The sequence below is a fragment of the Tursiops truncatus genome, chromosome 13, assembly GCF_011762595.2.
Source record: "Tursiops truncatus isolate mTurTru1 chromosome 13, mTurTru1.mat.Y, whole genome shotgun sequence".
Lineage (NCBI taxonomy): Eukaryota > Metazoa > Chordata > Mammalia > Artiodactyla > Delphinidae > Tursiops > Tursiops truncatus.
This window is the reverse complement of record NC_047046.1, coordinates 4,796,699-4,819,475: the sequence shown is the minus strand read 5'-3', so window position 1 is coordinate 4,819,475 and position 22,777 is coordinate 4,796,699. Positions and strand designations below refer to the sequence as shown.

Genomic DNA, 22,777 nt, shown 5'->3' with positions numbered 1-22,777 from the left:
GGAGAGCTGCAGAGAAGTAGTAGCCCTCCCCTCACTGAGTCACTGAACCAGAGCCAGCAGACACATAGCTCCAGAATTCTGGTTATGAGTGAAGCGTATAAACCCGTGTTGGGTTATTTCACTTGAGTCAGATTTTCTGTAACTGTAGATCCTCACCGAATCAGAGTCTGAGCCAGTTTCAAGCACAGTCCAGTCCCAGAACCCATGCATGCTCTCTTCTGCACTGCTTCTCCCATGCCAGATACTGTCCCGGGTTCTCTGGGTGCAGCGGAGGTCAGAGCAATGATGGCTTTGACCCTTGGGGAGTTTACAATCTCAGGAACAGTCAGAGATTAAAACATAAACACAAAATAAGTATATAGTGACCACTTGTGGTTATTACCATGCAGGACAGACTAGGTGCTATGAGAAATAATAATGCAGTGCTAACACACACTGTGGACAGGCAGAAAAGCCCTGTTTCTCCAAAGAAGTGGACATTTACGCTGAGATCTGAAGGATGGAAGGAACAGGGAGGCGTATTTTCGGTAGAGAGCTCTGCATATGAAAGAGCGGAAGGCATGAATGAGATTCACTGTTGGAAGAACAGAAAAGTCCTCTCTTTGAGGCTTGACAGTGATGGGGGGCAGCAGGAAGGGGCAAGAAGGAGCTAGAGAGGTGGGCGAGGGTTAGGTCTCTCCAGGTCAGCGAGTTTGGCCTTCATCTCTAAGAACCCTAGGATGTTTTCAAAGAGTTTTAATCTAGGCGAGAAATCATCTGAATTATATTGAAATAAAAAAGATTAGCTTCCAGCTGCTGTGAAGAGAGTGGACACAGGGAGGCCAGTTAGGGGCCGTCATGGTTGTCCAAGTGGGGGGCATTCTCCCTCCGTGGAGGAATTGGTCCTGGGGATGACAAGAATTTGACCGATGGGAGATAAATTAGGAAGATAAAACCTACAGAACTTTGAAGGATGTCAGAGGAGGAGAGAAATTAACATGATGTCAGTTTCACAATAGCTATCGCAGGGATTGTGGGCCCGGGATTGTGATTTCCTGGGCTTGGCTGGGAAATCCCGGGGAGGGGGCGCTTGGAGGTTTGGGGGTAGAGGGCGCTGGTGGTCAGCTCAGGAGTGCGGAGGCTTATAACCTGCAGCTAGTTCTCTTCTCTTCTCTGTGCTGCTGTCTTTCCTAATTTGAAACCAAAACGAAGGCTGTGTTCACTATGTGAATAAGCCCTGAACGTAGGCCGTCGTTTACCAAATGAACCTCGAGCTAAGATTTGGCAAATATCGAAAAGAACTCCTGCGCCGTGTGCGAGGTGTGTCTGTAGGGCACAGACAGTTTTGTAAATTGTAGAACAACAACTAAGGTCGGAGGTAGCCTGCTGGTGACCCCTCCCGGGGCTCACGGGCGTGCCTGTGGCTGACACGCGCCCTCTTTTCTCCCGCACAGGACACGGAGGTTCTGAACACGGCCATTCTCACCGGAAAGGTTGTTTCGGTTCCCGTCAAGGTCGTGGCCGTTCAAGAGGATGGTTCGGTGGTGGACGTGTCGGAGGCTGTGGAATGCAGGTCTGCGGATGAAGACGTCGTCAAGGTACGGCGGGCTTTACCTCCAGATGCCCAGGCATTCGGTCCTTTCCCTCCCTTTCTGTCTCGGGGCTGCTCTGAGCATCCCAGGCTCCGAAGGGCTGAGACTGGGGTGAGGATGCTGAGGACGGAGGGAGTGATGGCGGGGACTCGCCTGGAATCAGAGGAGGCTGCACGCGCCGTGCTGCTTCCTTCCCCTGTCTTAATCTTGAGCGGAAACAATTCTCTTCCCATTCTTTTGCTCATAGGACAGTATTTCCTGAATTTTAGCCAGCTACCTGCCATCTTCACAATTTTTGCCAACTTCCTGTGCCAAATAATATAATTTACTCATTATATTTTCTTTAAGTGCCTCACTTTTCAACCTTAAATATCTTAAATGTCTCAGTAGAAGACAATAAAATCCATGAGCTTGATGTACTAACTTTTTCTTAATATACATGAAAATAAACGACTATTAACTTTTTAAAAAGTCCATCCATGTGCCCCCTAACTTCACTTGGGTACCAGTGGGACACAGCTCACAGTCTGGGGAAATCTGGCCGTGGCACATTTCTGCTGCGTCCTGCATCCTAATTAGCTGGATCTAGGACTCCACATTCAGCCAGGAACCGGCCCACGATGTTTTTCCATGTCTGTGCAGGGGTCTGTTTGAGTCACTGAATTTAGAGTTTCCCGTTTTTTCTTGGCGCCCTGATTGGCAGTTCCCTCTTGCAGCAGAGACCCCGAGAGAAAGGACTTCCATCTTCAGAATGATCCTTCCTCCTCTAAGCTGCGAAGAGAGCTCCCAGGTCCTATGTCTTCGTTCAGTTTAGGAAAACACAGCACCGCTGAGTTCTTCCTTCTTTCTGCTCTGCGGGCTCCTGTTCAGAGGTGAAGTGAAACTTGGTCCCCGTCTGAAGAACTCTGTGGTGGACAGAAAATTCTGCAGGGTTTTCCCTGTGGCGGAGAAGATCTGGAAGGAATTCCTTCTTTCTTACTTGGACCTGCAGGAGGCTGTGCCTTAAGCCGGAGATGGTTTTGATAAGGAAGAATTGATGTGTCTGTGAGGCCTAATTACAAACACAATTAATCCTTAGGAAGCCCCGATTTGGTATCGCCTGCTTTCTGGGTGGAATGTTAATTCTCCCCTCGAGACGGAAGGTGGACTGGCTTCAAAGGACACACAGCCTTGCCCTGGAGCTCCTGGCAGGCCTCGGACTCTGTGGGCAGGTTTGATTAAACAAATCTAAAACCTTCGATATTCTGAGTCTAGAAAGATCTGAGCCAAGTCATACAAACTCATCTGCACAGAATGAAAAATATTGATTCACTGCCCTTGGTTGCCTTTGAAAATGCCTGTTACTTACCATCCCCCGTCATTCCAGGAGGGAGACATTGGGATGGCACATGGAGGTGGCATCTGTGTGGTTATGCCACCCGGGGCTCAAACAGATGGCTCAGCTCTGTAGACCCCTCAGCCTTGTTCCCTCCCGAGAGCCTGGTGTGGAGCCCCCAGGGCGGGACCTCCACTGTCCTGCCCTGGAGAGCTCTACCCTACAGAGGCAAGCCCAAGTTCATGGATCCCATCGTTGCCGTGTACTTGGCTGTCTCCCCTTCGCGGAAATATACTAAAAGCATCCCCCCCTGAGCCCGAGAGAGAAATTGCTTTGGAAGGCGTAGTTTCTGGCTCAGCGGTCGCTTTCGTGGCCTCATGAAGATGGGGCTGTCTTGTAGCGAACTGCGGCCTGATCTTAGCAAACGAGAGCGTGCAGATCCCCAAGCGCAGAGCTGCGGCAGACGTTCTAGGGGAGCCCCGGCTCCGCTGCAGATCCTGGCGCCTGGGTCAGTTGAGGGGGATTCACTACATGGCTGTGATGCGTTTGTTGCAGCTTTCGTGTCGATATTTGTCATAAATTTTGTCGTAACGCTAAGATGTACAGCGCCGTCCTCAGAGCTGTCCGCTGGCCTGGGCGTCACCCCAGGGGCACCTAAACACGTGGGTGCTCATTAGCACCCCAGGGAGAGACCCCCTTGGTCTGTGGATTTGTCAGCCGGTCACTTCCTCACGGTGCAGGAAACGCTGTGTGATTCCCCAGGGAGGGTCTGGCAGGTTTCACCAAAGATCGTCATGCGATGGCAATTCTGAGCGTTGGGATTGTGACTTAGGTAAGGGACGAGGTATAAATTCAGGACGGTGTTAATTGTAGTGATACACAAATCGGCTTCTTCGACTTGGGACCGTATGACATCAGGGGGAGTAAATCTGAGGACATGAAGGATTGTGAAGGGCTGGAACCTTGGCGAGATTGGAAGCGATCTGTGTCACATTTTAAGTGGACAAGTACTTCTGTGTTAAAAGAAAACATACATAGAAGATGCATATTAATTGCATGTGTGTGTGTGCAAGAAACCTTGGCCGTTTTGTTCACAGTGAGATCTGATGAAGCAGCTGTGTTTTTTAATTGAAGTATCGTGGATTTACACTATTGTATTAGTTTCAGGTGTACAGCATGGCGATTCCATATTTTTACAGCTTATACTCCATTAAAAGTTATTCCAAGATCATGGCTCTAATTCCCTGTGGAACCACCTGTCTGAAGCGGCTGCCACAGGCTGATATGATTTTTGTTGGCATTAATGGGTGCGTGACCCCAGAACAGAGGTCACAGGTGGGCAGGCTGCAGGCTGCATCTGGTTCAGAGGAGTGTGTGTGTGTGTATTTAATTTGCTGCCATCCTGTAAAAATTGGCAAATCACATAGAAATCTGGATTTCTAGCCTCTTATGAAATTCACAAAGTTGAGTAGCCCTGGGCCCACACTGCTTCCTGTGACCCTCAACCCGGAAGTGAGCAGAGGACGCCCCTGTGCGTAAGGCCGGTGCACCCAGGTCACCGCAGTCTCCACCCTTTCCTCTTGCCTCCCGCGTGGAGGTGGAGGGACGTCTGTGATTTCTCGTCACACTTGTGCAGCTGGTTTTTTGATAGTAGGTTTCAGAGGAAAGGGAGCTATTTCTTGTCCCCTGGTCTCTATAAGTCAAAGATGATACATGTCACTCGTCCCTCTGATGGAGAATCCTGTGTCTTTCTAGGCATAAGTGGAAGCTGGAAATTGGATCGTATTCTGTCAGAGTGTCTGAGGGGCTGAGGGCCCTTGAAATCAAATCACAGGAGAAATGATTGAAGGAAGTGTGAGTGTTGAGCCTGGTGGTGAGAAGAAAAGGCCCAGGGAGAGGTGAAGAGAGAAACACGACAGCTCTTCTGAAGTCTTTCAAGGGCCATCCTTCGGAATATGGGGTAGATTTGTGCTTTTTAGATTTCAAGAGTGGAAGTCAAAAGGGAACCACTCTAGCTCAACATAAAGAAAAAGAATGCAGAGGGAGTGAGTTTGGGGGGCGGGGGTAGGCTTCCAAACAGCTGATGGCTGTTCAAATCCTGACTCCGTGGGGGAGCACCTTTATGAGCTAGTAGTAAAGTGTCATTCCTATGGCTTTCCCATCAGGGAGTCAGTTGATAAATAAAGTTTTCTGAATTTGCAAAGGAATTTTGTTTCCACCCGCATGACCTGGAAGGCACGTGTGTCAGTTTCCTCTTGCTGCTGTAACAAATGAACGTGAATTTAGTAGCTTAAAACAATGCACATTTATTATCTGATGGTACTGGAGGTCAGGACCCTAAAATGGTTTGGTTGGCAGGGCTGCGTTGCTTCTGGAAGCTCTAGCAGAGAATCTGTTTGCCTCTTCCAGCTTCTAGAGGCTGCCTGCCTTTCTGGGCTGTGGCCCCTTTCTCCATCTTAAAAGTCAACATCGTAGCATCTTCAAATCTCTCTCTCTCTCTGACCTCTGGTCCCATCATCACCTCTGTTTCTCTGGCTCTGAGCCTCCTGCCTCTCTCTAATAAGGACCTTTGTGATTACATTAGGCCCACCTGGCTATCCCAGGATAATCCCTTCACCTCGAGGTCCTTATCTCAAATACATGTGCAGAGTCCCTTTGCCACATGTATTAGTTTCCTAGAGCTGCCGTATCAGTTCCCAGAAACTCAGTGGCTTAAAACATAAACCTGTTCTCTCCCAGTTCTGGAGGCCTGAAGTCTGAAATCAAGGTGTTGGCAGGGCCACACCCCCTCCAGAAGCTCTAGGGGAGGATCCTTCCCTGACTCTTCCAGCCTCTGGGGGCCCCAGGTGTCACCGGCTTGTGGCCGCATCCCTCCCGTCTCTGCCCCTGTCTTCACTTCTCTTCTGTCTCCGTGTGGCCTTATTCTCCTATAAGGGCGTTCGTCATTGGATTTAGGGGCCACCCTGATTCACAGTGATCTCATCTCACTATCCTTAAGTTAATTATATCTGCAAAGACCCTGTTTCCAAATAAGGCCACATTCACAGCTTCCCGGGGCTAGAGCTTGGACATATCATTCTGGGGTCACAGTTCCACCTACCGTGTAAGGTGACATATTAGAGGTTTGGGGGATTAAGATCTAGACAGCTTTGAGGGTCTTTATGCTGCCAGCAACAGCACATTTGTGGTTCTTTGCTAAGTGTCTTTCAAGGTCTTCAGAGGGAGGAAGAAAAATGCAATCTCCGTGTTGTAATTGTGATTTAATCTTTCAGTGTCTATCTTGCCGACCAAGTGACGGCCTTCTGTTTTTAATGTGTTGGTAATGGTACTGTTGGTCAGTGAGTTGCAGTCTCCAGAACCACAGAAGCCCCGGCATACGTCACCAGCAGGGGATGAACTCATTCACGCTTGGAGAGAAATCAGTGTAAACTCATGCTGTCTTGAAGAGGGCACCCTCCAACTTTTGGCTGCAATAATTAAGTTTCCAGCCTTCTGGTATCAGCCGGTCTTGAAATAATGAGATGCTAAAGGCCTCCTAAAAGGGTATTAACATTTTAAAGCCTTCTCTGCCCCAGGGAAGGTCTTTATTTCCAAACTTCGTCTGTGAAGGGCAAGGGTAGGCAGCAGATGTGCTGTCGGAAAAAAAACACAGAGGTTTCTGCCGCTTGTGTGGGGTCACTAAATAGAGCCCAATGTCACCGCTGGAGGATGCAGGAAGCTTCGAGAGAGCAGCTGCATTTCCTGGGTCATCACGTAGCCCCTGCAAAAGGCCGTGTGACCCGATTTTCCTTAAGTAGTTGGATTCACAGAGAGGATAAGGTGGAAGGTGGGCGTGTCCTGAACATGATCCTTAGAGAGGCATCTGAGAGCTGATGTCACTGAGCCGGAGACATCGCGATTCAGGTGGAGGGGGCTGGACAGGTGGAGGGGGCAGTGGGACCTGGCAGGCCCGCGGTGAAATCCTGTGTGGGCGAGCTTTCTTTTGCTTTGGTTGCAAGTGACAGAAACGCAAATCCAACTGTCTTAAGCCCGGAAAGGGGAAATATATGGACTCATGCAGCTGTAGACGGAGTTAGATCCAGAGGCACATCTGGACTCGATTTCTCTCCTTCTCTGATTTCTGCCTTCTTCTGTGTGGTTTTCACATCTTTTTCCTGGGCCCGTGCTACTTCCTGGGCCCAGCATCCCTCCCCGACTCCCTGCATCTGGACACGCCCCAGCTGTGTCCTCTGGACTCTGGCTCAGGTGCCCCTGGGATCTGTGCAGCCGCCTCCTTCCTGCCGTTCTGCATCCCGCCTCCCACACCGGGGTCCTCACCTCTGTGCTTCTGTGCCCTGTGTAGGTGCACGTATTAGGGACTCAGCATGTCGTGTGTCCCTGTACAGGTGGCAGGTTTGCCCCTTGAGGGCAGGTCCGTGTCTCACTTGTCTTCCTGCCCCGAAGGGTCTGTTAGAAGGAGCAGCGAGAACAGCCACAGCCCACGGTGACACCACGCCAGACTCTGGTCCACTGGTTCTTTACACATTGCAGCCTCCGACCCGCCCAGCACCCCGACAGAGTAGGTACCACTCTTATGCCCATTTGACAGCCCAGGAAACTGAGGCGGGAGAGGTTTAAGTGTCTGGGCTCAGTGAGTGGTGAGTAAGCATTAGTCCACTGCATGTGCGAATTCATGGTACCGAAAAGTGGACACACAGTCCCTTTCTATTTCCTCTCTCAAAGACAGAATTAAAGACAGGTGTTTCTGAAAGTCCACATTTGATGTAAGACTTTTGATTGTTGGGAAGTCATCCAGTTGAAAGAGATGCGCAGACGCATTTTGCCCGGGGGCTGTGGTTCTCATCTTCCACGTGTCCTGCACTGAGGAGGAGATCAACCTAATGGAAGGTGAGGCCCAGGCACCTGGGGGGTGGGATTGAGGACCTTGTGGGGATCCCGCAGTGCTGATGAAATAGGTTCAGGACAGTCTCTCTGCACTGACTTATCTCCAAAGGGCTCTTGTCTGCTGTGGGCTCCAACGGGCTTCCGGAGAAACCCTCAGATGGGTCCTAATGTCATTAGAAGGAGATGGAGAAAAATCCAAAAGTGGTTTAAGCCCATTTCTTTCTTTTTTGGCAAGGCTTGGCAAACATGCCTACAGAAAACACCGTTCTTCTGTTTCTCGGCATGAATTTCCTCCCCTTCACCCGTCACCAGGAGCCAGGCAGCTAAGAATAAGTTGTCAGGCAGTTTGGACGTTATTGCCTAATTTTGTCCTCCTTGTTGCTGGTAATTTGGACTTGCATTGTTCCATTCTGATGGGAGATGTGTCATATATTTCCTGTTGGCCAGAGGATAGATACTGCTCCATCCCCAACCTTTTGTTCCTGTCAGCATCGTTCAGATTTCAATATTAATGAGATCTTTTGTTCCTTTCTGTCTTTAGCATCTCTAATGAAGAACTAACATTCTGGAATTGTTTGGGCATCATGCGGAGAGACCTTGGGACTAGCCAGTGTAGATCTGCAGCCACCCGGCTTCGCACCCTCAGTAAACAGAGCCGCATTGGGGAGATGGTGTTACTGAGGTCTTGGGCCGACACCGAATTAAATCTCGGAGGCAGAGTTTTGGGCGCACCAGAAAAGAATAGCTTCATTGCTTTGCCAGGCAAAGGGGGCCACAGCGGGCTAATGCCCTCACAACTGTGTGTCCTGACCTGGAGGGGGGTAGTGAGGAGTTTTATAGCAATGGCTCAAAGAGGGCGTGGTCAGCTCGTGGACCTTCTTCTGATTGGTTGGTGGGGAGGTATCCGGGAGTCGGCATCATCAACCTTCTGGTTCCTATTGGTCTGGGGTCTCCGTGCTTGTGGGCAGCCGACAGTTAACTTCTCCCACCTGATGGGGGTTTCAGTATCTGCAAAACGGCTCAAAGATATTGTTCTGTGTATCCCTTGAGGGGGAGCCCCGACCTGCCCCAAGGCTGCACTCTTGTCTCCTGACTGCTCCTCCCTTGTCTCTGCATCCCATCTCTTCCCTTACTAACAACTGCTTGAACCTGCCCGTTGGAACTCAGGGAAGGTCACGGAGGCTGAATGAAGCCTATTTCCTGTAATGAAGAAACGGGGGACACAGAAAGGCTTTTGTGCCCAGGAGCCCACAGGGTCCTGCTCAGTATCAGGTCTGTGACTGTGTTTCGAATATCAGGCAGGGTCAACTACGGCCACTGTGCCTCTGTCTCCTGGCACATTTATCCTTGATGTTTTGGGGCTTGGTTCACAATTTAAACTCCTTCCGTGAGCTTTGATGGTGGGCAGAATGGATCAGCTTCGTATTCAAATTCATTGAGTTTCCTAAAGACACTCAAATCATTTCAATACACTTTATTTTAAAAAAAAAATTTTAATTTATACAATTTTTAAAGGTTACTTTCCATTTACAGTTATCACAAAATATTGGCTGTATTCTCCGTGTTGTACATACAGCCTTGAACTTATTTATACTCAGTAGTTTGTGCCTCACACTCCCCCACCCCTATATTGCCCCTCCCCCTCATTTAAATAAACTTTAGACGTTAACTGTCTAAGAAAAGTGATGCACAGGGCATTTAATTATTGTTGCCAAAATACAGGTCACCCAGTTGCTAAGTGCCAGGGCTGGGGTTTGACCCCAGGAAGCTTGGCTCTCGGCCCCCGCTTTACAGAGAGCACCCCAATTTCACAGGGAACTTAGCCCCGTGAACTTAGGGTGCTTATTTCAGGGGTAGGCTTCTTTCCCCCCTACTTTGGGATTATCCGTACACTGACTTATTTTATACATATCCTAAGATTAAGATTACTTTCCAAAGATAAAAACGTAGCCCTCTTCTCTCTGAAACAGTTCAGATGTCTAGAGGGACATTCAGTGATGTTAGGAACTGGCGACCGTAAGAAGAAATCCCACAAAGAGCTAGAACTGACTTCTTCAGCCAAGACTCACGCGTATAGCAGAGACTCAGTGAGCGTAGATGAGAGACGTCTCCGGAGAGTCTCACGCATTGTCCCCGGAATATGAAGGAGTCTTGCATGAGCAACTCATTCATGCTTTATTGATACATATCGCTACGCTGAGATGGACTTTGAGAAAGTGATGCTGCCTTTAGCAGCAGGTGGAAATACAGATTCTGTCTCAGTCAGAAACAACGGGATAAGGTTTTCCTGGGACTGGATGGACTGGATTACGTAGCCACCTACTAAACAAATGGGCTTATATCTCTTCTAATTCATTTTCAGGAGGGACGGGCTTCCAGCAGGCAATGATCATTTATATTCAATGTATATACGCAGTGTATTCCTTCTAAACGACTCTTGGATTCTTGCCTGGAGACATTTCAGGTTTAAATGCAAAGAGACGGTCTCAGATTTCAAAGCACTGCTCTCCACTCCTATTCCCCCCTGCAGCTTGCCTTACCCTCCTTAAAGGGCCCCTCTGCAGATGTTTCAGATCATTTTGACCACTTCTGAAGCTCAGTTTAACAGGCTTTTTTTAAAAATGAAAGGCCTCAGCCCGAAGCGATTGCCCTAATATAGTCTTTTTTTTTTTTTTTTTTTTTCTGTAAGCGGGCCTCTCACTGCTGTGGCCTCTCCCGTTGCGGAGCACAGGCTCCAGACGTGCAGGCTCAGCGGCCATGGCTCACGGGCCCAGCCGCTCCTAGGCATGTGGGATCTTCCCGGACCGGGGCACGAACCCGTGTCCCCTGCATCGGCAGGCGGACTCCCAACCATTGCGCCACCAGGGAAGCCCTATAGTCATCTTTTAATGCTCTGGACAACAGAGTAGTTTCCATCATCAAGGGTTTCAATCGTGTCACTCCCCAGGGAATACTTTCAGAGAGATGAATTTATCCACAGCTTCCTGACATCCTTTGTGTCTGACACTTAATAAATATTTGGGTTACACTCTGACTTCTTTTCCTGTGAGCAGAGTTTGTAGGGAGAGCAGTCGGTGGCCGTATGCTGAGACTGTTTGTGTGTCTGAAGCCCACTCATAGGGACGGTGGATTTCCATGTGCCTTTCTTGACAGCCCCTTTCAGTGAAAGACTGATACCGAGGATCTTGAAGGATTTTCCAGTTCTGATACCAGTGCTTGCACCGTGGCCTGGGTTGGGACAGAAGGGACTTTGGTTAAGGATATTGGGCCAAAGCATTTTGGTTTCATAAATAGGATATAAATAATATAGAAAAAACAAAACTTGTGATAAGACCCCACTTCCTGTCATGTGCCAATCCAGACATCATTAATCAATCCCAGCACTCCTTCCTTCGACAGCCCAGATTCCTTCTCCAGCAGAGGTCCCTTGAGCAGCAGCTAAGAAGTGATTTGCATTGGCAAGTGAGACGAACATATTTCCTATTGCTGGTAAAGTCTGTGGGGAACTAGCAAAAGTTTTGTTAAGCATTGAAGAGCATGATGCTAATGAGGCCGTGATGTGGACCTCAAAGTTTGATATATTGGAGGGAGAAAAAAACCAAAACAACATTTCTGTGCCATTGCTCTGCATCCTGTCATCCGTATCAGGATGTCCTTAGGCCAAAGGTCATAAAATGATAGGCCTTGAGGCAAATCCAGACCCCGAGACGTGCCCCCAGACAGAGCAAAGTACTTTGAAAATGTATATACTTAGATGCCAACATTCAAACATTAGTAGATTTCACCAGAGCTCTGGAATTCCGTTTCTCTCGCGAAGTCCAGAGGTCTCTGAACACAGCCCATGTGGTAGCTGTGGGCTCAGGGCAGTGGCAGCGGTGGGCTCAAGGTAGTAGCTGCTGTCCCCTTTGGGTAGGGTTTGGGGTGCTCCCTCAAGTTTTTCACCATCCCCAAGTTCCCTGACCTTCACAGCAGACCCACCTTCCCCATTTATGTCACCTCCCTGGGCCAGGAGGGATTTGATTGTTTTTTTTGTTTGTTTTTTTAATTGTAATTTTAATTTAATTTTATTTTTTTAAACATCTTTATTGGAGTATAATTGCTTTACAGTGGTGTGTTAGTTTCTGCTTTATAACAAAGTGAATCAGTTATACATATACATATGTTCCCATATCTCTTCCCTCTTGCATCTCCCTCCCTCCCACCCTCCCTATCCCACCCCTCCAGGCGGTCACAAAGCACGGAGCTGATCTCCCTGTGCTATGCGGCTGCTTCCCACTAGCTATCTACCTTACGTTTGGTAGTGTATATATGTCCATGCCACTCTCTCACTTTGTCACAGCTTACCCTTCCCCCTCCCCATATGTTGAGTCAATCCCTGGAAGTTCCACCATCCCTAGCCAATTGTGCTGAAAACAATCTGGGTGAGTTATACGGGTAAACTGAAATCTATTACAAATATATTAGATAAGTTAGTTGTATTAAGTGAAATGGATTAGACTAATGTATTAGATGCAATTATTTTAATTCATTGCTAACATAGGTAGAGGTTTTCACAAGGCAGAGTCACATAGTGTAAGAACAGCTGTAATTTCACCATGGGGGCTACTTCTCAAGCTGTTCAGACTGGAATTTTTATATCCAGGATTTTAATTAGCCCACGTCACACTGGCAAGGACTCCAAGTTGATCAAGGGGGTGAATTCCAGGGACTTCTGTGCTGCTGAGGCATTGCTGCGCTTCCCCCCTTCCTCTGTGACTGGCTCAGCCTGGCTGGGGTATGATTTGCTGGTCTCTCTGGAAATCTCCGAGAGTGTGAGTCTGGACGCCCAGGCTTCTCTTGGCAGGGCTGAGCCAGTCTCATCTCTGCCAGATCTTCGCTTGCGCCTTTCAACCCCCCTCTTTTCTACATTCTGATTTTGGAGAAATTGGTGAGGTCATCGTTGGCATTTTTCTTTTTCCCTTCCCCTGGAGCCTCAGAGATTAAAAAACTCTCAGCTGCCGGTGTTTATACCTTGAGGTCTCAGTTCACAGCATTCTTTGATAGAAAAGTTTCTTTTCTTAGGGAAATTTTCAGAAGTACTTTCAAGATAAGTTTGGAAAACACAAACCCTGCAGACCCTCATTCCCCTAGAATATGCTCATCCTGCCACAATGCCTTTTTTTAATGTGACTAATTGATGCTTAAACCCCGGACACCTAAGCTTGTGACTCCTGTGCCGATGGAGCCTCGTTCCCAGCACTTCTGTCCACCAGGTTCAGTGTCTGCAGTCAGAGCTAGTGCAGGAGGCTGGGCAGCGCGATATGCTGGGCTCTCACCAGATGAACAGCTCTTAATCCCTCCGGGGCCACCGTTTGATGACTAGGAAGTGCTTGGATCTTTTCCTAAATTCAAAAGCGTTCGTGGTGCTTTGAAACTCTCCCAATGTTGAGGGGTAAAAAGCTAAAATGAACACATTTCCCAGATAAGCGTATGCTAAACTTTACAACAAACCATCATCTTGGGCCTCATTTGCTGGCGTGGTTTTCATAAGGGGCACGATTTTGGAGGTACTCGCCTGTCAGGGCACAATCACACCTTGTTGAACGTGATTTGATTGGGGGTTTATCGTGGAGGTGACCCAACAAGCAGAATGCAGGAGCTGACCCGTGATGCTTGCCGATGAGCGCGGAGACGAGGCTGGGTGGGAGCGGCTGTCCGTGGGTCTGTTGTGGAGGGCTGTCCTGAGCATCTCGGACGAAGGTGAGTTGAAGTTTGGTGGGCTGGAGGCAGCCAATGAGGCCCGACCATCTTGTAGACACCATACAAACCTTACTGTTCTACCAGTCACTGTTTTTTGTTTTTTGTTTTTTTTTACTGTACGCGGGCCTCTCACAGTTGTGGCCTCTCCCATTGCGGAGCACAGGCTCAGCGACCATGGCTCACGGGCCCAGCCGCTCCGCGGTATGTGGAATCTTCCCAGACCGGGGCACGAACCCGTGCCCCCTGCATCAGCAGGCGGACGCTCAACCACTGTGCCACCAGGGAAGCCCCCAGTCACTGTTTTTGACAGTATTTTGCCCAGGAGTCTGTCTCTTCCACAAAGACCTCCTCGAGGGCAGAGACACTTGGGTTTGCTTTATGTCCTCAAAGCCCTGCCGGGAGCCCAGCATGTATCATCGCTGAGTGTTAACCCCAGACTCTCTGTGACCTCTCTGTGCCTCTGACGTGGATCCTCGTCCTCGCTGGGCTGCGCAAGAGTTGCATTCTCTGAGGTCTTTTTAGCACCAAGACTTTAAGATTCTCTAAGGAAGGCATGTGTTTTGGATGAGCTAGGAAGGGACGAAGCGCAGTGGTCTCCATTCTGCCCACGCTGGCCCCGAGATCTGCCTTTGCTGGGAGGCCTGGACGATCAGTCAGTTCCGGGCTGGGTGCTGGGCACACTGCTTCGGAGAGAGGAAGAAATAACATCCCAGCCATGGTCCAACTAGGGAGGTGAGACTGATCTGCATGAAGAAAGAATTGATAAGAATAAAGGAGCCTGAGAGCAAAGCCTCATGATCAGAACTTGACAGTGAATTAAGGAATCTCCTTAGAGTGGAGCTTTCAGTGTAGCGATGGGCACGATGGATGGGTGAGGCGGGAGGGGCTCACAAGACCTTCCCGTTCCTGGTTGTACGATCCTGAGCAGAGCACTTCCTCTCTCACTGATTCTGCGTAGTTCCCGTATGTCTACAAGGTACCAGGCCTTGTGCCACGAGCCTGAGCTGCAGAAAATTAAATAAGGCAACATGCTTGTCCTTAAAGGCTTGCCTTATCATCTAGGAGGGGCAGAGAAGTAAGCATTACTATATTAAGTCAGAGTCTATGAAGGTACAAAGGTGGATAGAAGGTTCCTCGAGCCAAGATCCATGGACTTACCTCCTAGAAATCTTCATGAGAATTGCTTGACTTTGCATATCCATGTTTTATGATAGTCTATAGACTGTGTAAGCAACATGCACCATTGTCAGTAGACCCAATCACTGCCACTTGGTTTCAGTTCTAATGTTTGGCTTTGTGTCCATGATTGTATGAGGGGCCCAAAGGGCTTGGAGCTGTACCACATGAATAGTTTAACTCTTGAGAATTCAACTATATGCATTTGGCCCCAAATAACGCGGTGTCCTTACACTTACATGCATACATATACACATATATGGGTAGAAACTGTGCATCTTTTAATCTGGTTATCTCTGTTCCTCTGCCTGGTAAAGTATTCGTCAGTGTATGTTGGCACAACTGGTGGGGGGCACTTGAGCACAACGGGAAGAGTCTCCGCATCTTCCAGAGGTGTGTGATGCCTTCTTCTGGTGGCCAAGCAAGTGAGTGGTGATGGTGTCAATGACCTCTTGCCTTCAGGAAGACATTAAAGACTGAACTGAGGCCTCCAAGAAACCCTTGACTAATGAAATGTTAGAAGAACTGGAAGATACTTTTACAGAAGGTGTAGGTGAGAAAGCACACAGGGAGAGCCAACACACTATAAATTGCTCGAGGGTTCTGAGCAGAGAGAAATAATTGAGTAATTTGCATATACCACCCATCTGTACAATTGCGTGCTACCTACAGTTTTATATATATATATGTTTTATCTATCTATATCTCTATCTATCTATCTATATATCTTACGCATACATGTTCCTACATATTCTTTGTATTAAAAATCAATGTATTAAAAATCACCAGTGTGCCTGGTGAATGAAAATAGGGATTTTCTTGTATAATACTGGTTGGGTGCAATTTTGCTTCAGTTAACTTTAGAACCCAACTGCTGTTTGCATGGGACATTGAGAAAAGAAAGAGGTATGTTATAGGCAAATGCTGTATTTGTGTCAGCTGAAGGCCAATTGACATTACCGACGAAGGAGCAGAAACTCAGGTTAAATTACCTGCTCAGAATCACACGGTATTATTCAGCACACTTCAGTAATGTTCTAGGGGAAAAAAAAGATGATGGAGGTGGTATGTTTACTTATCGAAGGGAAGGGGTAGACAGTTATGACTCAGAGAGGGGGATGCCTCTGACCAGCGAAAGCATAGTCTGGGGACCCACTGGGGACAGGAGAGCAGTTATGTCCTAGAGCTTCTTATTGTATAAATCTTATTGTACAAACTTTAATGAGGGAACTTAGTCACCAGGAGCACATAGCTGTTTGCTAGAGTCAGGCAGGCCTCTTTTTAACAAAACAGCTTAAATTTAACTCAAACTGGTTACTTTAGATACAACGGAATCCCCCTAGTGCCCTAAATGGTAGTTTTTATTACACTTCTGCCTAAAGACTGAGACTTTTGCCCCATAGGGGAGACAGAGGATATGGAACTGTGTAGAGTTTCCGCAGTGGCTGCTGTCCCCCTCCTGAGCCAGCTGTCCCGGGGATGCTGCTAGCTCTTCCCTTGAGGGCCCGATGGGATTCGTACAGCAAGCCCGGGGGTTACAAGCTCCGTTGTTTACAGGCTCTAAAGCTTCACACTCACACCAGCCCCTGCGGGGCCGTTAGCAAGTCAGTACAGTTTTTCCCTTGGATTCTTTCTTTTCTAGCTTATGTGACATCCAGCAGGGTCCACCCTGGGGAAGCAAATGCTCGATTTCTCTTCCTCCCTGTGGGCATGTGTCTGTCTCCAGATTCCAGGTTAGTCTGTAGCCCTGCATCAGCAGTTCTCCGATGGGTTTAAGAAAAGCTTTTAGTTTGCAGTTTGGTAAGAGCAAGAGAAGTGCTCTTTTCAGCCGTCTACCTCTCTGAACTGCAACTGGAACTTGGCTGACTTGATTTTGTCTCTGATTTTTATCAAGCAGAGGATAAGCCAGGCCCCTCATTTTAAGAATACTTTTAAGTGAAAACTAAGAATGAACTGAATATAGAGAGGGGATCAGCGGTTACCGCAGCAGCTATTTGACCAATAGAAAAGGACAGTGTTGGGTCAGAATACACCGCTTGGGACACTGGCCCTCCGTTACTGGCTAGGTGACCTAAATGAGCATTAATCTCCTCATCTGTAAAATGGGTAAAGGATAACTTTCCCACAGTGCTCCAGTGCAGGATTTTTTTCGGATTAAGGGCCAGTTTTTATGGGATCTCACCAGCATTTTGTAAAAAGTGAGGGAATAGAATGGACTGGAATGGAATGGCACAGAGTGGAGTGGAGTGGAATGAATGGGATGGGATAAAACAGAAGAGAAAATTCAGAGTGACTGGCAAGTAATGAGGTTAAGTATTTTTTCATGAAACTTTGGCTTTTGCCTTTATGTATACTTTTTGTGTATTGGTCCTACTGTAAGCTGTATTTTCTAATGTGGGTTGTGCTTCAAACACTATTTGAGACACATTGTCATAGACTGTATCAGTTAGTTACACCTGCATAACAAACAGCCCCAGTATCTTAGTCACATGCCACCACGAGCTTTTTTTTATTGCTCACAGGTCTTCAGATCAGCTGGGGTTCAGCTCATCAAGGTTGCAGACACCAAGAGGGCAAACCCAATCCTTTAATTATGTTTTTTTTTAACTTTTTATTTTATGTTGGAGTAGAGTTGATGAACAATGTTGTGTTAGGTTCAGGTGTACGGCAAAGTGATTCAGTTATACATATACATGTATCTATTCTTTTTTCAAATTCTTTTCCCATTTAAGTTGTTACATAATATTGAGCAGAGTTCCCTGTTCTGTGTTTTCAGTATTTTATGGAGAAGTTTTTGTTAAAATTGTGCTGGGCAAAAGGAGTCATTTGCCCAAACCCAACATCGTTGAGATAAAGCATATTTTACCTCTGGTGGGGGGAACCACAAATTCACAAGGCAGAGGGTGAGGGTGCAGTGTTGGGTGTGGCACTGAAATGTACCACATGACGCAATTGAGAATGTCAGGTGGAGGGGGAAATTCCCTGGCGGTCCAGTGGTTAGGACTCTGTGGTCTCACTGCTGAGGACCCAGGTTCAATGCCTGGTCAGGGAACTAAAATCCCACAAGCCATGTGGTACGGCCAAAAAAAAAAAAGAGAGAGAGAGAGAGAGAGACTGTCAAGTGGGATAAATTGTAAAATGCTGTATGTGTCAGGTTTCGTCTTTAAAGGTGTACCCTTCCTTCCCCCTTCCCATCTGTCCCCCTGCCGTGGGCTGAAGAGAAAGGTCATACATATGTAAGAGAATTCCTCACTTATCTTCACCTTTCGGTCCCGAAAATGTTCCTTGATGTCTCCTTCTTTTTTTTTTTTTTTTTTTTTTGGCGGTACACGGCCCTCCCACCACTGTGACCTCTCCCGTTGCGGAGCACAGGCTCCAGACGCGCAGGCTCAGCGGCCATGGCTCACGGGCCCAGCCACTCCATGGCATGTGGGATCTTCCCGGACCAGGGCACGAACCCGTGTCCCCTGCATCGGCAGGCGGACTCTCAACCACTGCGCCACCAGGGAAGCCCAGGAAATGGTGATTTTCTTTGATTGTTTTCTGCCTGAAGCTCCAGGTGACAGGCAACTCATTTCTTCTCTCATCTCAGTCTCCGAACTCAGAGTGGGTATTTGGTGAGTTTGGCATTAGTATGGGGCCATTGGGTTGTACAGTGCACGCTGGAAACTCTTGTGTCGACTTAGCATGGAAGAGCTGGACCAAAGATCAGCCCTCAGAAGACACTTGCTGTCTGTTAAGTGATTTTTGTGGTGCATCTTATTTAACACTTAGGGCAGGAATTATCATCCCTTGTCTCATTTCTCTGTGTCCCGTGCTGGAAAGCGTCCTTGCAAAAGCTTTCCGTATCACATTCCCCCACTTCCCATTCTGTCATGAACCCACACCATCAGAAGTTTTCCTCTTCTCCGCCGAAGTCCCTTTGTCAGGGTCTCCAGGGTTCACGGCCAATTCCAATGGTTAGCTTTCAGTCCACAACTGACTCGACTTCCTCTCAGTGTTTGATATCAATCCCACCCTGTCTTCGGAGAATCTTCACCACTTACCTCTGAGATACCATTCTCTCTCTCTGGCCTTTCCTTCTTTTTCTTTTTTCAGTTTTTAAAAATGTTTTGGCCATGCCGCGCGTGGCATGTGGGATCTTAGTTCCACGAGCAGGGATCGAACCTGAGCAGGGATCGAACCCGAGTTCCCTGCAGTGGAAGCACGGGGTCTTAACCACTGGATCGCCAGGGAAGTCCCCCTGGCTTTTCCTTTTTAACAAATTGGCCCCATGTTGTCAGGTCCTTATATCTATGAGCTCTAAGTGTTAGCAGGTTCAAGGCTGAAATGTGGGCTATGATTCAATCTCCTGGCTTTAAATACTGCGTTTGCTGGCATAATCCAAGTTTATTTCTTCAGCTTGAGCCCTTCTCCGTGGACTCTGCACTTGTGCTTCCAACTTCTTACCTCGCGTCTTCATTCAGATGTCTAATAAACATTTCACGTTTAGTATTTTTGAAATGGAACTCCGGATTCTTTCTCTCTTCCCCACATCTGCCTTGCTGCAGGCCTCCCTTATCACAGGGATGGCAGTGCCATTTTTCTGGTTGCTCGGGCCAGAAACCTAGCAGTCATCTGTGGCTTCTGCTTCTCTCACACCCAACAGCCACTCCAGCAGCAGCTCCTGCCAGGGCTGCCTTCAAAGGCATCCTGACCCTGACCACATCTCATTCCCTGCATCACACCACCCTGATGGGAACCTCTTTCACGTCTCTGTCGCATGGGCTCCCCTTCTGCCACTCCTGCTAGAGGTATTCTGTTATATCGTCCAATCATGCTACTTCCTTGGGCGCAAACCCCACAGCTTCTCATTATACTTACACAGTGGAGTACAGTCCAGCCCCCCTGGCTACTTTTGGGCTCCCCTGCCCTCCTTTTTGGTCCTTGAATATGGCAAGAACACGCCTGTCTCAGGGCCTTTGCACTTCCTGATCTTCTGCATGTGCTCATGACTCACTCCCTCACTTATTCAGGCCTCTAATCAAATGTGACCTCTCCAGGGAGGCCTTCCCTGCCCATTCTAACTAAAGCCATTGTCACTGCTTTCTTACCTTGCTTGATTTTCCTTTTAAGCCCATCTCGCTACCTGATATTACATTTATATCTAGGTGTGTGTTGAGTTTGTCTGTCTCCCCCATTCCACAGTCAGTTCCATCAGGGCGGGGACTGTATTGTTCGTCACTCTATCCCCAGCACCTAGGACAGTTCCTGGGTCTTCATTGACATTAAATCAATATTTATTGAATGAATGAATGATTTATTCTTAGTTTACAGATGAGGGATCTGTGGCAGAGAAAAGCTATGTCAAAATGCACTGGGACTCTGAGCTTGCTCTCTCCATCCTCCAATGATAGGATGGGAGGGAATCCAAGCTGGAAACTTTGGGTACCCATGGGTTCACGGATGCAGAATCTGAGCCCAGAGATGGAGAGTGACTTATTCAGGCATGATGAGGGGAAGAGTTTGCACAAGGACCCAGGTTACTGGACCTCAGGCTGAGGCACCGGGCTGCTGCTTCCAGCTCCTTCTGCCTGGTCTTGAGCACTAGCTATCAAGCTGGCCTCTAATTAATTGATACCTCATGCTTACTGACACCTCGGTGGTGGCCTGGGGCCAGGGCAGAGGGAGCAATGGACCAAAAAGGGGCACAAGGGATGTTTCGGGAGGATGGGAGTGTTCTGTGTCCAAGCATGACGGTGGTTTCACAGCGTATGCACCGTCAATCTCATCCAACTCTACCCTCCAAACGGATACGGTGCGTTGAACAGAAATTACACCTTGATGAGTTTCATTTAAAAAATCCCAACGTGTGTATTGAGGTCTTGCCTTTCCCAATCAGGTCTTCCTTCTGTGGGCTGTACGGAGGGGGTAACACACAGTTTGAGGACCCCCTGCCCCCCGATTCAGAGGACCTGAGTGCAAATCCCTGCTCTGCCTCTCACCAGCTGTGATCTCTGCTCAAACTGTCTCTCCTGGGCCTCATTTTCCCCATCTACGACATAGGGACAAAACACTTAACGAATGGGATATCTGGAGGATTTAATGGCTATCATTCTATGTAAAGTTTTAAAAACAATGCATGATGCAAGTAACCACCCAATACATGATAGCTATTATTTTTGCTCTTTGTACTTCTTGGGGATATAAAAGCTTAAGGCAAAATGAATATTTTTTGAGTACTCATTGCTCCTCAGACAAAATGTACTTGCTAAACTTGGTAATAAATACAAAATGCTTGATTTGATGATTGAATTGAAAGATGTTTTTTCTTTACATAGTTTCTCTTTGCCTACCTTAATATGTAATTCAGCATTTATCGTGAATTTGTGAGAAACATACTCTTTGATTATATAGCTTCCCCCATTCCTCAAATCTTTTTATTCTTCATTAATACACAAACACACATAACATATATTTATAAAATTAGTATTAACACGTCCATATAATTCTAAAAATTTTTAATTTTATTGAAGTATAGTTGATTTAAGATGTTGCGTTAGTTTCAGGTGTACAGCAAAGTGATTCAGTTATATAAGTGTGTCCATATAATTTTAACTCCATCATTTTTTCACTAAATATTATATCATGATTATTTTTCCTTTCTCTTAAATTTTGTTTAAATTTATTGTAGGATCCATAGTGTTTAATTTGTATGCACTGCTATCTATTGAACTAGGCATTGTTTCATTTTTATTTTCATTACGAACATTGCAGAAGGCTCCCTTCACTTTATTTACCTTAAACAAACACCATTTACCCTTCTTTAACTTCTCTTACCGAGTTGCCAAGGAGAGAGACTGCTTCCATTGCCGTGATGATGTAGGTTTTTTCTTTCTAACACATTTCTCAAGACGGGGAGGGGTTAATTAAGAGGGAAGCCTTGTACAGCAGGGGTAGCTCCTACGGTGCAGATACAGATGCCTCAGCCGTCTGGCAGACTCAGAGGGAGGGCACTGATACACAGACTCAATTCTTGCTTCTTTCCTGAATAGAAAATGAAGCGAATGCTGTCTCTCACAAGATCCCCAAAGGAAACATATTTACATCGGGAGACCACCGTTTGCCTCTATTACTCTAAAGTACTGAAACTGTGAAAGTGTAATTTGACAGTAAAACAATGAGCCTCCAAAGGCAGCCTTCCTAAAAGGACATGGACAGGCCACCTGGCGCATGCTCACAGATTAACCTGGCACGAGCCGTCATTTTCAATCTCCACGTACCTGTCCTCAGCCCTTCTTATACTAGGATTCACGGCATTGGCTGTTCCAGCTTCCTCCGGGGGCTCAGAGAGCCCTGAAGGTATCTGTTGGTTGAGTGGTGGGAACCTGATCTAATCTTTACCTTGCAGTGTCTAGCTGTCTCTTCCAAAAACACACACGCCCTCACCGTGGGACATGACACAGGTCAGGTCTCTCAATTCCTAGCCAGAAGGCCGAATCCGCCACGGGGAATCCAAATTTCTCATCTCATTGACCTCAGACTTCCTTAGGATTTGGACCAGGTTTCTTCTACCAGCCTATCTCCTCTCATGATATCCAGAGCATAACACTGCCTAAGCCACCTTCTCCCACTTCTAACCCAGACGCAGGCTACTCCTGGGGCACAAGAATGAATGGGACCCAGAGGAAACCAGTGTCATACTCCCATTGAACACCTATGTACTGAACACTTTATGTGGGCCATCCCTGCGCTAGAACTGGAGACACAGGAGATCAGAGGAGACAGGTCCGTGGTCTCAAGCAGATCACTTCCAGGTGGAGAACAGAGATAGGAAACAATAAACAACCAGGAGCATGCAGAGAGTGATAAATATTGAAAAGTAAATCATGAAATATAACACGGATAGAGCAGTCCAGTGTAACTAACATCGTGTAACCCGTATGACTGAAGTAATATGAATAGTATAACGTACTGTCAGTAACACAGAAACAGTGTCAATATAGTTTACATAGTAGCACACACAGTAAATTAGATAGAGGAGAGTAGTAGAGTGGCCAGGTGAGGGGCGTGCAACTTTACATTAGAAATGACTCAAGCAATCCCTTCTGAG

At 47.4% G+C, this 22,777-nt stretch overlaps 1 protein-coding gene across 1 annotated transcript in view; it reads left to right on the top strand.

Moving 5' to 3' along the window:
- TMEM132B (transmembrane protein 132B) overlaps positions 1–22,777 on the top strand; it is a 234,445-nt gene that overhangs the window by 193,615 nt on the left and 18,053 nt on the right. Inside the window, exon 5 of the mRNA XM_073790880.1 lies at positions 1,434–1,577. Coding sequence (XP_073646981.1) covers positions 1,434–1,577 — 144 coding nt within the window. The remainder of the gene's footprint in view (positions 1–1,433; positions 1,578–22,777) is intronic.